Source organism: Phyllostomus hastatus, unplaced genomic scaffold (genome assembly GCF_019186645.2).
Source record: "Phyllostomus hastatus isolate PE091 unplaced genomic scaffold, TTU_PhHast_1.1 phas_contig_113, whole genome shotgun sequence".
Lineage (NCBI taxonomy): Eukaryota > Metazoa > Chordata > Mammalia > Chiroptera > Phyllostomidae > Phyllostomus > Phyllostomus hastatus.
In genome coordinates this window covers 10,058,040-10,071,117 of record NW_025333530.1, presented here as the reverse complement: position 1 = coordinate 10,071,117, position 13,078 = coordinate 10,058,040, and the positions used below count along the sequence as shown (strand labels likewise).

The following is a 13,078-nucleotide window of genomic DNA, read 5'->3' as shown; positions in this document are numbered from 1 at the left end:
TTTTAACACACCAAGTGAGTAAACATTTATTATTTCCATTTTACAAACAAGCAAGTGGCATAGAGAGATCAAGTAACGTAACCAGTCATACAGCTGGCAAGTGGTGACATTGGGAATCCAAACCAAATAGTCTCATTTGCTCAAGATATACATTCATTATATGTAAAACATGGGGTCGGAGGTGGGGCAGTGGGGATGCCGTGGTAAATTTTTCTTTCCACTAGAATTACTACCATTGAGTCAGCTCTTACCTAACACCGCCAACACTGAACTTGACTAAGAAAACCTTTAGTTATCGCAGAAAACCCAGAAATCCCCCACTAAACAAACAAAACCATGCCTATATTCATTCAATAAGGCTCTTCCCACTCAGGCTTTCTGTTGGACTTTGTTTGAAGTCATTAATTAAAAAAAATTAAAGTGACTACAAATGTTTTTCTTCTGAAATTAGCAACAAATCAAGAGTTGTGAATGGAATTTGATTTTAACAGCTGAGGATAATCACTGTCTTAAAGATTCGGTGTTCCTAGAATGAGCAGGAGGTTGAAGCATTGCTGAACTAGAGCTTGCTTCCCAGGCCCTCTCACCAGCAACATCGCTGTCCAGTATTGACAGCAAGCCACAATGGAGCTTCTCACTGAGATGAAAGAGCTTGCAACTTTCTTTCACCGGAAATAAAATCAGTTATCTTCAAAATTTCCAAGAGTTCAGCCTAGATCCCAGATGACTCAGTAACCCTAAGCTGGTTATAGGGAGACTCAAGTCTAACTGACCCCTATTTTAGCTGGAATACAGATTCCAAAACAGAGCAAAATCCAGCGAACCAAAAGGACTTCATGAAGATGGGCGTGGGTGCACAAGCGGTAAATGAAGAACTTTCTGAAGAGCTAAAAAATCCAGAAACAGTTTGTCTAAGTCCCTAAGTTTACAAATGAAGAAATTAAAGCTCAGAGTGAAAAAGAGACCAACAGTGCTGACCAGAGCTAAAAAAAAAAAAAGAAAAGGAAGAGGAAGGAAGGAAGGAAGGAAGGAAGGAAAGAAGGAAGGAAGGAAGGAAGGGAGGGAGGGAGGGAGGGAGGGAGGGAGGGAGGGAGGGAGAGAGAGAGGGAGAGAGAGAGAGAGAAAGAAAGAAAGAAAGAAAGAAAGAAAGAAAGAAAAAGAGAAAGAGAGAAGGAGAGAGAGAGAGAGAGAGAGAGAGAGAAAGAAACAAGTGAGCTGGGTCTCGAGGCCTGGCCTTCACCGCAGCTGGCATGATACCACAAAGCCTTCAGCTATCTTCTGATCTCTACAACCAGTGTCCTCTCCAAAAGACTAGATCTCCAGGAGCCCAAGAGGTTATAGACCTAAACCATTCATCACCCCCAAAAGAATACTTCCTAGAAATAGAAATGGATTCAGAAGGGATTTGGGCAAATCTGTGAATGACAGAGCAGCCATAAATAGCTACTAAGAGAAGCTGGGCGCCACCTGACCTTTAGGATTGACGTCAAAGAAGATAGCTGTAGCCTCCTATGGTGGCATCTCAGGGACAGGGTTGGCAACCAAAGACTAGGTCAGATGGACCCGACCCAAAATGGCAATGCACATGTTCTTATATGGCCTGGCATGGAGCACCCGGAGCTGTGAACTAGAAGGCAAGCTGAGTTCCTGGCCCTATCCGTTTATAACTATGTGACCTTGCACAACATCACTTAATGGCTTCAAAGCTCATTTCCCTTGTCTATAAATTGGGGCTGATAATGGCCCACAATCTCTTATCCAAAGCCCTGGGGTGCTTCAGAAATCCAAATTGTTCATGTTTTAGAAAGGAATTATGGGACTGATAGTGTTTGCCCAGTTCCACAGGAGTCTAAGGAAGTGCTCTGTAATCAAACACATTAATATTTTTGCAGCAAAACACATGAATATTCAAAATACACAGGATAAATATAGCCTCACATTAGTTCAGACCAAGTTTTGTCACTAAATGAGCTTGCTGAAAACTTAAACAGAACCTATCAGCTTTCAAAGCTTTTCAGACTTCAGAATCACAAATACAGAATGACAAACCTGTATCCCCTTTGGGAAGGATGTGAGATTAAGAAAGATAAAGTCATTAAAGATGCTCTACAAAGGAGAAAGTGCTGCAACTGATAAAAGGCATAAGTAATATTATTGCTGTTGCTAACATGATTCCACAGCATACTCATTTCCTCACAGAACTGAGTTTGACCTCACAGATGCCTAATGCTGGCAGGGACCAAGAGTTCAGAGCAACTTCTAAACTCTCAAAAATGGCCAAAAATCAAGGTCAGTGGCTACTGGCCCTCTATATGGTCAACCACTGAAAACAGAGCAGCTGGCCACCTGAGAGAGACCAAGGCAAAGGGCCAGGCAGAACTCAGACATCTCAACTACACAGCTCAGACTGGGTCCAGGGAGCTGGCCAGAACCACTCCTTATGGTTCTTGAGCATCCAGTCAAGAACCACACAAGAGGTCCTACTCTGTGTGTGCAGAACACACACTGCAGCTGTTCTGAGGGTTTGTCTGTAGAAGACCCAAAGCTCCTGGGAAACCAGACCCCATTCTGATCTTGCAGCACTGAATTGGCCTGCAGGAACATATTATGACCAGGCTGTATGAGCCTAGGGAGACAGAGGGCTATAAATGAGGACTATGTTCACACTGAAGTCAACCATATGGTTGGCTCTCTGTAATCTTGTCACATGTGTATGTAACTCTTGAGAGTGAGAAAGTGCACCTGGCCCATTTGAGCAGGTCCCTAGAGCAGTAGATCCAGACAGGCTTGTGTGGAGAACTGCTCCAGCCTTTCAGAGAGAGAAAGGGAAAGAAGAGAGACTGAGCCTAGAGTCCAGTCTTCCAGAAGCTTAATATGACCCTCCCAACATCACCCTCCCTCTCAGTCATCATCTTCTATAACGTGGGCCTATGCAGGTAGGTATTGGGGTCCAGAGCTTGCTCCTCCACCTACCTGGAGAATGCTACTGATCAGACATTCCAACTGTTATGATTTCTTCTGGATCCTTTAGGTGAGTAAGCCCCATTTGATTTGCTCAAGTAGTATCTTTGACTGGTTTTTCTGTCAATCCACAATACCTCTGACATTGCTTTTACATCTCAATGTGCACTACAGGGACGATGACTTAGGGCTAAGTTTCATTCCAACTACCTATTGTGCCTACAGGCTCCTCTCTCACCAGCTCGGAGACAAGTCATGAAGAAACCTATTGATGGGACTCCATAACTAACTCTCCTTCCTGCATTACTTCCCAGTGCTCTCCCCTTCCTTCCTCTCCATGCCCTTCTGCTCTCCAAGAAAGCAGCAGTAACTGCAAGGCACTTAGCCTTTACCAACACTCTAGCCTGCAGACTTAGAAATGAAACCTATAGCCTGTTATTTCACCATGTTCATCACTGTTACATTTAACCAATTCCATAGTCTCCTGATGTCAAAACCTCCAACTCTGATGATTTTGTCTTGGCTTTTTGTTTTCACTGGTAGCTGGGATGTGGAGGGAGGAACAGAGAACAGCATGAAAGAGGTAAGTAGCCCCTTAATCCAGGAGATTTGAGGGAGAGGGAGAGAGACAGGGAGGAGGAAAGGCCTCCCACAAAGTGCTTCTGATCAGGGGCCAAGGGACTGCCAGTATGAGCGAGGGCCGAGTATGCACAGGAACATTTTGTCCCCTCCTTGATTTCTTTAGACCCTTAGAACTTTCCACCTAAGGCACTGCCCCAGGCTCCAGTTTCTTGGGCTGTAGCAGCTTACTTTCCACCCTCAGTAAAAAGCACATTCTCCAAATCAGCAGCCCACAGCGTGACACCAAGGATTCCAGGACCACAAAGACAGAAACATTCTCTGCAAAGCCCAATGGCCAACACAACCACGGTGGAAGGCAGCTCTATGGCCACCATGCACTAGAACTTGGAGCCAATTGGGGTTATGCTGAGATGAAACCCAAACAAGATAGGGGAGAGAGGGTTAGTTCTTCACTTTCATTATGTGCCAGTCACAGCTCTAGGGGCTTCTATCAATAGATATTGTTTCATTAATTCAGCACGCCACCATGCTGACGACCTCCATTTTAAAAAGTGTAAAACAAGGCCCAGAAAGGTTACATAACTACCCTGAGCTCCAGTTTCACCACCCCTGCTCTGTGGAGCACCGCACAGCCAGCTCTCAGCCTCGCCGCAGAGGACTGAAGGTCCCACAGAATGGGAGGGTGATCATAGAACCGCTGGGAGGGTGACCACTTTTGTAGCCCTCTCAGGTAAAGACAAGCAATCAGAACCTGAGGAGAGCCAGAAAAAATGTACTTTCCACTACAGCCCATTTCCCATAGTTCGTAACTGAAATAATTCACATCCGGAGAAGATGATAAGCCTACCTGCTCAACTTTGGGGAGGGGGTTTCCTCTTTAGGAAAGTCTGAGCAAAAACAAACACTACCTCAATCCATTTCTGAGCTGTATAAGCATCAAGACACACCTTAGTGGTGGTTGTTTTTCGCACCCGCCAGAAAAAAAGTCGGCTACATTTAGCTCAGCAGCACTTTCCACAATGTAAGTAAGTCTCAGAGCCACCGATTAAGCACTGTCGGAGCAGGTTCCGGCTCAGCTTGGGGCAATCAGACAAATCTCCAGATGCCTCCCCTCTGCCCCACACCCTCGGTTACATCCCCTCCTGTACAAATGAGAAATAGAGGGAAGGGGTAGACAGAGAGGGGTGCAAAAGTGGAAAATCCCCCAAGATCAGCCAAGATGACATACTAGGAAATGTCATCACAATGATAACAGAAACTGGATTTCTCAACACTATTCATCAGACCAAAGGACTGGAGGGTAAAATGATGGGCATGTCGTTATGACAGATGCAGGTGAACCTAAACCCATTACTGATTTCCTCTGAATTTACTCCACTTCTGATGAGCAATTTCTAAAGCCCTCTGTTGTACAGGCACGATCCTCTTCAGCAAAGTGCAAGGGGGTTACAACCTGACTTTGAATACAGCTCTGACTCCTACTTTCTCTGTGATCCAGATAATGGTCTCAGTATCTCCCCACATTAAAAAAAAAAAAAGGACATTGCCTATCTGAGAGGGTTGCTGTAACAAAAATGTAACTCCATGTAAAGCAAGTATTGAACCAGACATGCCAAAAGACAAAGGTGTCAAACTCATTTTTACTGGGGGCCACATCAGCCTCGTGGTTGCCTTCAAAGGGCCAAATGTAATTTTAGGACTGTATAAATATAATTACTCCTCAACAAGGGGCAAGGAGCTTGGCATTGCTGCTGGGTAGAAACAAGGTGCCAGGCTGGATAAAACAAGGTAGAGGGCCGGATTCAGCCCATGGGCCTTGTGTTTGCCACCTGTGCTATAAGAGCTCAGTGGATGGTTATTTTACATAGAAGGAGACAGAGGCCAGAGGGATGCCAGTGCTGGACTGAAGTGGCATTAATTCAATGTGAGCAGAGGTGGGAGAAGAATATGGCTCTGCAGGCTGCAAAACCCACTCTCATGCCCATCCTTCCTCTAAATTTAAATCAGCTCCTTCTGAATGTGTTTGCAGGAAAAGAGTAAGAAGGGAGAGGGGAAGCCACACTCCTGGTGATGAATGTTCACCAGGAATGATGTTCATTCAGAACCTGCAGCTGCTCTTGTGGCCTAAGCAGCACCAGCCCCTCCCACCCTCCTAAGCTGCAGCGGGCAGGCCTGCCTTGGCAGGACCCCACTGATGGGAACCTGGGTACCTGAAACCTGGCAACATGGCCAAATCTAGGCTGTGGGAGACCTTCGTCCTCAATCCCACTTTCTCTCCTCCCTCCATCCACTTTATTAGTCACTCCAGACAAAGGAGAACAAACCCAACAGCAGAACAAGCAAATGGGAGCCCAACAGCAGAAAGAGGAAAGAGCCTAGTAAGAACCTGGGCCCATGGGTTCCCCAGTGCTTAGGAAAGATCCCAGCACCCTTACCACACTTAAAAAGCATACCCCCAACTCCAGGTCTTAGAAAGAAGTGGTATTTTACAAATAGCAGGGAGGGACAGGCCCCAAGCCTCAGGAGCAGCCAGATACAAAGGCAGGGTACCAGGGCCAGCAGTTGGGCCTGGATGTCAGGTGGGACCAGTGAGGGACCTACCTGTGTTGCTCCACAGCCTCGTTGTCAGGAAGCTCCACCCCACACACACTGCACTGCTCCCCGATGGTCCGGCTCTCCGACTTCATGCCCACAGCCAGCTCACCCAACTTGTTGAACAGCTCCCTCTGGATGAAGCCCTGTGGCAGCAGACCCCCATAGGTGCTGAAGTCCATGGAGACAGCCAGAGCAGGCTGCATGTGGAGGCCAGAGGACACTGAAGACGGCATGCTCAACACAGAGTCAGCCTTATGGTTGGGCAGCACAGAGTAGATGCCCAGATGTTTCTCAGCTGTGGGCGCCGGGTGTTCCAGTCGGCCCGGGGGACCCTGACCAGCCTCAGCTGGGGGTGGCAGATGCTCAGCACTCTCCTCACGCCCATAGTGCAGCTCCCTAGCACTAGTGATGACGCTGCTCCGAGTCGGGGTCCCAGGCCCCTCTTTGCCCCTTTCCTCAACCTTGTCCCCCATCCCACCTGAAATGCTAGACTCAGCTGTCCCAGGGCTATCCTGGCTGGGCACCTCATCCACCTGCATCATCTCCGTCTTCACCTCAGCCACACCAGGGTGCCGCCCACCCCCAGTCAGAGTCGGCTCTTCAGGCCCCGCAGGCGACTGAAGAGTTCCCTGCAGGAGAGACTGTCCTATGGTCATCAGACTGTCCACTGCAGCCTTGGTGGGACTCATGGCTGAAAGACCAAATGAGGTGGAGACTGACGGGCTCTGGTCCGCCATGGGCCCAGGGAGGCTGTGCGCAGCCACACTGGCATAGCCACTCTCCTCACTGGAATGCTTCGAGATGAAGATGTTCTTGAGGTACCGAGCCTTGCGGTCCTCTTCTTCCTCTGCCCCACCATCTGCCATGGTGGCCTCTGTGTCATTGTCATCTGTGGCCTGAATAGTCTCCAGGATCTTCAGGCACTGCTCTTCCAGGTACTCGATCTCCAAGATCTCAGCCGCATACAGCAGGTCATCCAGGTCCTCCGCCTTGGCTTGCAGTGTGGCCGTGTATGCATACTCCAGAATCTGCTGGAAAGTCTTTGGGGAGAGGAAGTCCAGAGTATAGTGCTGGCTGTTGCGGTGGAAGAGGATCTCAAACATCTTGCTGGTGCAGGCCAGCACAGTCCGGTGGGCATGGAACTCCTGGCTGTCCACCATGATGACCACATCACACAGCGTCCCGGCCAGCCGCATCTGGTTGGCCTTGCACAGGAGCCCCGTGGGGTGGCTGGGGTTCTGCAACTGGATCATGCCCATGTTTGTCAGATCCATGGTGCTCCCTGCGGCTTAGGCATGAGGCTCTCTTTCCTTCCTGGCTCTGCGTGGTGGGGCAGGGTGGGTTTCCTGGGCCAATGCAGAAGGCTAGAGAGGAGAAAGGGGAAAGATAAAAAAGAGATGGCAGAACAAAAGGTAGATTAGTCAGTGTCCCTAAAAGCAAGAATTCAAGCAATACAACATAGCACCCAGCCCTCAGTCAGCCAGCAAGAGAATCCTGGAGATTTTAATGGAGGGAAAGGGGGCTTCCTAAAAGTCTGGGAGTCTGCCTTTAAAAATCCACAACTGAGAGCAAAGAGAATTTTCTGCCATTACCTATGCCTAATTCACTGTTAGGTGAAGTAAAATGAATATTACTGGGGAGTCTTCTGACTCTTGGCCTTTCTGTAAGTCTAAAAGTGGGGGCAGGGGGAATCCAGTATGTTATGAGGAAGTGCCCAGCACTTACTGAGAATTAGTAAAAATTGAACCCCTGCCTTTAGTCAATTTAAGCACTCAATTTCCCTCACAGCCCCTTATGCAGCCACCTTCATCTTCAAAACAAAGTTGTCTAAACCCTGCTTCACTGGGGTAGCCCCAAAAGTATCATCAAGCCTAGCTGGGCTAGCAGCCTGTTCCCTGGCCCACAGAAATCTATGGGCAAGGGCTCTCCTCCTCCAGGCCCATCCTCTCACCACCAGCCAACGTCATCATGGCCTCTGTCTCCCCACTCTTCTCAGCTCTGCAAAGGGCTGACAGACACTGACCCCCCTTTTAGACACTAACAGGAACACATACACATCACCCACACATTAGCTTGGATCACTTCCATCTACAGGTGACTCAAAATTATTGTATGTGTGATCCAAAATCTGAACTGTGAGTGCACATTCATGTGCTTACACACCAACCAGAGAGGGAAACAGAGTTAACATATGGGTGCACACTTACATAATATGCTGCACTTACCTCCTGTCCACAAGTGCCCAATGGACAGAAGGATCTATAAAATGTAGAAGAACAGGTCATGGAGGATCTAAGAAGAGAGATCATAAGAAACAGGCACCCCTGCTGCCAGGAGTGTACGTGCTAGGAACATGACCTCCAAGTGTGCCCCACAGGCTCCCAGGAGTGGTCAAGTCCTATGACCAGGCGCAGCAACTGATGCGGGACATTGCTCCCAGGTGCTAGAAATGATATTGGCACCAGCATCTATGGAGTGAGTTATAACTAGTATGAAGGGAAGATGGGGCTGGGAGACAAAGGCCTCTCCCAGAGTGCAGTTCAGGATCAATAACAAGGCTCTGGGGCTCCTGAACCTTTTGAAGAGTGTTAGAACTCACAGGCCCAGTTCCCTCCCAGCCTCTGTCTTGTTGTGGTCAATATTGCAGCGAAATGAACTAGGAGCAAAGCTGAGCAAGAGTTCTTCCCCACTCTCCCAACGCTCCCTGCTTCTGCCCTCTGAAGAAGCCGCATGGATTCCAGAGCCACAAATCTCTTGCAGAAAAAGGTAAGAGTATGGCTAATCAAGACACTTTTGCCGCCCACCCTGGTATGAGGACTGAGGCCACCAACAGTGGGACGGCCATTCATCCCGGACTTGCCACTATTTGCTTTCTCGCAGACTTCTGGGTTTCAGAGAACTAGGAGGGAGCAACGGAAAGAATGGAAGCTGGGCTACCTGGATTCCTTCCCAAAAGCAAACTCCTTGGGTCCTAAAGGAAATCAGGATGCCCTTGGTCAGCCATCACCCCGACCCACACAGCTCAGCGCCGGGATCCGGACAGTGCTGGCTGCACCGCCCAGCCCAGCGGCAAGGGAGAAAGCTGGCAACAACTCGCTCCAGCTCCAAGGATCGATGGCACTCTCACACACCCTACTTGCCAGCCACCCCCATGGAGACTTGAATGTGACTTTAGCAAACTTAGAGAGGCAACTTCTCCCGGGGAGCCAGACGGTAAAAGGAAAGGGAGCCGGACACTGGAAGAGGAAAAGCGAAAGAGACTCAGGCGAAAAGCTAGAGTCGTGGCAGGCTGGGCGCCTAGGCGAGAGCGACGAGGAGGCGGACCGGCCCCACGGCGAAAGGGAAGCACAAAAGCCCCATCGAGACTTGTGGGAGAAAAGGCTAGAAAAAATCCCAGGGCCCTCCCTCTCCGACCCAGGGCCGTGATCCCCGGGAGCCCGGGCAGGATCTCCCGCCTCAGGCCGGCGCCGCCAAGCAGCCGAGTGCCCGGTCCAGGCACCGTGCGCGAGTTCCGGGGAACACACTAGTGAGTCGGTACAGAGTGCGTCTGTGCGTTCCAGCAGGTCTGCGGGCCAACGAGACCGTGCGCTTTTCGAACGCCCGCGGGAATGTTCCAGGGGCTGCTCGAAAGAGTTCCCCGCGCACCGGGGTGGGAAAGGCATCCCGAACGCATCAGGTGCAGAGCCAGGCACCCGAGTGCGACCGGTAGCGCACAGCGAGCTCCGGCGTCACGGCCAGTCACCTCGAGAGCCGAAGAGGGCCCGGAACCCTCAAGACCCTCCGGAGCTCCACCACGGCCGCCCCCCTCTCTTAAAAAGAAGGGATCAAGTCCAATCAAGAATGAAAAGGGGGGGGGGGGGCTCACAGCGTTTTTCAAAGAAAAACAAACCCAAGCAAGTCCCAGTCTTGCTCCCCTTCGCCCCCAGATGCACTCTTCTGATCCTCTGATTCTAGCTTCCCAGCCGGCCAGCGAATAAACACACAAACCACCACCCTATCTCGCGCCCGCGCACCGGTCCGCATACATATGAGCACCCACCGGCTCCTAGCTCCTCCGTCGGCCGCCAGCGGTACAAAGCCTCCGGGTCCCCAACCTGCCGCTCCAGCCTTCAGTCCCCGCAGACTGCGCTGCCCCCAACTCTCACCCCGACCATGCCCTGGAGTGGAAGGGTTGCGGTGGCAGCTGTGCCCAAGCTGACAGCTGGGGCTCCTCGTTCTAGCTGACCCCCAACTGATAGTGGCAACGGCTACAGCAGCAGAAAGGGAACAAGCCGAAAAAATAAGGCACAAGCCCAGCGGCCGAGTGGCCGAAGAGAACTCGCCCCCCAGACCTCTCCAACCCAGGGGCTCTTCGATGCGCGGCTTTGGTTGGGCGGTGCACACCTCCCGGGCCCCCCACTCACCGCTGCCTAGCCAGGCGCTGTGGGGTGGGTGTGCGTGCCTCTGGGGGGAGAGGGGGTGTGCCAGTGTCGGGGAGGGGTGTTGCTGGAGAACTGTTGCTCTCGGTATCACGGCTGCAGCGGCGGCATCGCCCGGCAGTTCGCAGTACCCGCTCTCATCGCCCTCAACTCCTCTCTGCTGCGAGGTTAGCAAATCACCACCGGCTTCGGTGCCTCCGCCGCGTCTCACGTCAACGCTGAGCCCCCTCCCCTGCGAGGCCCCGGCGCCTCTCCATCTTTAGTGCTGGCGGCTGAGCCGGGCTCCCTGCCCACAGCTACCCCCCCTTCCCTCCACCCTCCCACCCAGTCCTCTGGCTCAGCCCGCCCACAAACCCCCCTATTCCCCTCACCGCTCTCCCCACTACCCCCCACTCCCCCACTCCCCCCCCGCGCAAGCCACTGGCCGAGCCGGCGCACGCTCCCCGCCCCACCCATTCCCTCCCCTCTCCTCTCCTCCCCTCCCTTCCCCTCCCTTCCCGGCGCGCAGCGCTCCAGGCTTCGCCTGACATCTAGCTGCTGCTGGGGCGCCAGCGGTCACCGCTCACTGGCCAAGCGGAGAGGAAAGAAGGAGCTCATGAAGAAGAGTGCCAGGGACTCGGAACCCTTAGTGGCGGTGGCGGAGTTGAGGTGTGGGGAGCAGCCTCCACCTTTAGCTCCCAGGTTTTTACTTTCCTCTGGACGGGGTTTTTATTTCCCCTGCTTCTCCAGGAGCGGAGTTTTGTCCTTGGCTCCAATATTTGCCCCAATTCAGTGTGTATCATCTCGCCTTTCACTTTTGCTCCGGGCTCAGGGCTGCAACCTCTGTACACCGAAGGTCAGTTTTAGATAGTCACTTTCCCAGCCCTAGCTCAGGCCTTCTGTGACTCCCTGTGCAATGTGCCCCTGGGCGATGAGTAAACGAATTGCGAGAAGTCCCCAGGCGCAGGATTCGTGGGCTCTGTAAACCAAGTAGAGAGGGTCCACGGGAATTATCGCTGGAGATGGTCGCCCTGTTTTAGCTGTCTCAATCCCTGGGAGTTGAGGTGGAAACCTAAAAAAAACTTTTCATCCCTCTCAGTCTTAAACGCGTCCTCGTCTTAACCCCAAAGGAACCTGGTTGGAAGCAGTTCCCGAGAACTGGGCCCTGTTCAGCGTAGTCTACAGGGGGCAGTGAAAACTTACACAAAAGCTCCAGACCCCCCAAAGTGCCTCCCCCTCTCAGCTGGCTGCTCCACTTTAGAGTGGAGATCACTAACCTCGGGGTAGAGCACCAGAAGAAATCTGCCCTTCCTCAGCAGTGGGAAACCCCTCTTGGAGAGTCCCCTTCTGCTCCCTTTCTCCGGAACTTGGCGACAGTAGGGGTCAAGAGGTGGAACGTGCTCTTCTGGGTGCAGGCTGTGGTGGCCAACTAACCTTCAAAAGCATAGTGGTGGGATATCTGAACAAGGCCCTGATGTCACAGTCTTAGGAACGCCGGGTTTCAAACATGGAGTCCTGAGTCTCCACATTCTGTCCGACACGCGGGTGCGTCAAAGGTTTTCCTCAAGACTCACATGTAATCACGTCCGGATGTGTGCCTCTGGCACTGCCCCAGGCGGAGAGTCAGGCCCCAAACACTGTAGGGTCATGGAAGTTGGCAGAAGCCAACTAAAGGGGGAAAGAAATCCGCTTCCAGCTGCGAAAAGCCAGAAGACAAAATTTACAAATCAGAGCTGATCTGGGTTCCTAAGAGCTGCTAATGGGGTAGTCCCAAGGACAAGCAACTCCATCCCAGCAAGCATCGCTCCCGCCTCCTGCTCCCAGGGAAAGTGCTGGGACCTGCGGGAGTCCAGGAAAAAGAGTGGACGGCAGAGGGCAGAGAAGCGCACTTGGAACTGCAACACCTACCTGATGCACAGGAAAGCCCAGGCCCTGGGTATTCCTTTGGATCAATAAAGACGATTTTCTAGCTAAGGTCTATGCAGTCTGTAAGAACAAAGGGATTTAAAGAAAGTTAAGAAAACTGGTCTGCAAAGAGAGGAGAAAAGACCCTCCTAATGCTTCACCAGGGAAATAGAAAATCATTAAAATGACTGCATTTCAGCCTAGATGGTGCCCGCTGAAGGTTGCTGCCTCACTGTCCACATCCACTACCAGCCCCTCCCAAGTGCAGTAATAGGAGAAGCACACAATTAGCCCTTGGTCCTAATCTCCTATTAATCCTCAAATCAGAGGAAGAGAGAATCTCTGGAGACAATGGGAGAGAAAGAACAATTCTTCTATAGTACTGGACTCCCCCACTTCCATACCATATTCACTCTATGTGAAAATCTCCCTTGCTTCATAAACTCTGCCCATTAAAAAGCCCAGCCCTTGTTAGTAAGTGTTAAAGAGAGATTAATGTCTGAATTTAAGAGGTGGAGAAAGTAACAAAAAGGAGGAAGGCAGGCGAGGCTGTGGGCTGAGTGCCAGCACTGGGCTCCCAGAATTTCCACTTAGTGCGAAAGGCTGGCTGCACAGCAGTTTGATAAGGTTTATTGGGC

At 51.3% G+C, this 13,078-nt stretch overlaps 1 protein-coding gene across 3 annotated transcripts in view; it reads right to left on the bottom strand.

Annotated features, from left to right (window-relative positions):
• ZBTB16 (zinc finger and BTB domain containing 16) overlaps positions 1–10,866 on the bottom strand; it is a 189,948-nt gene extending 179,082 nt beyond the window's left edge. Inside the window, exons 1-2 of one of the 3 annotated variants that reach the window (XM_045836960.1) lie at positions 10,542–10,866; positions 6,145–7,502 (exon numbers count right to left, since the gene is read on the bottom strand). In XM_045836960.1, coding sequence (XP_045692916.1) covers positions 6,145–7,412 — 1,268 coding nt within the window. In that variant the 5' untranslated portion in view covers positions 7,413–7,502; positions 10,542–10,866. Of the gene's footprint in view, positions 1–6,144; positions 7,503–8,363; positions 8,383–10,177; positions 10,513–10,541 lie in introns of those variants that run through there. The other 2 variants (XM_045836968.1, XM_045836975.1) reach the window with 2 other exon arrangements.
• Positions 10,867–13,078: the final 2,212 nt, after the last annotated feature.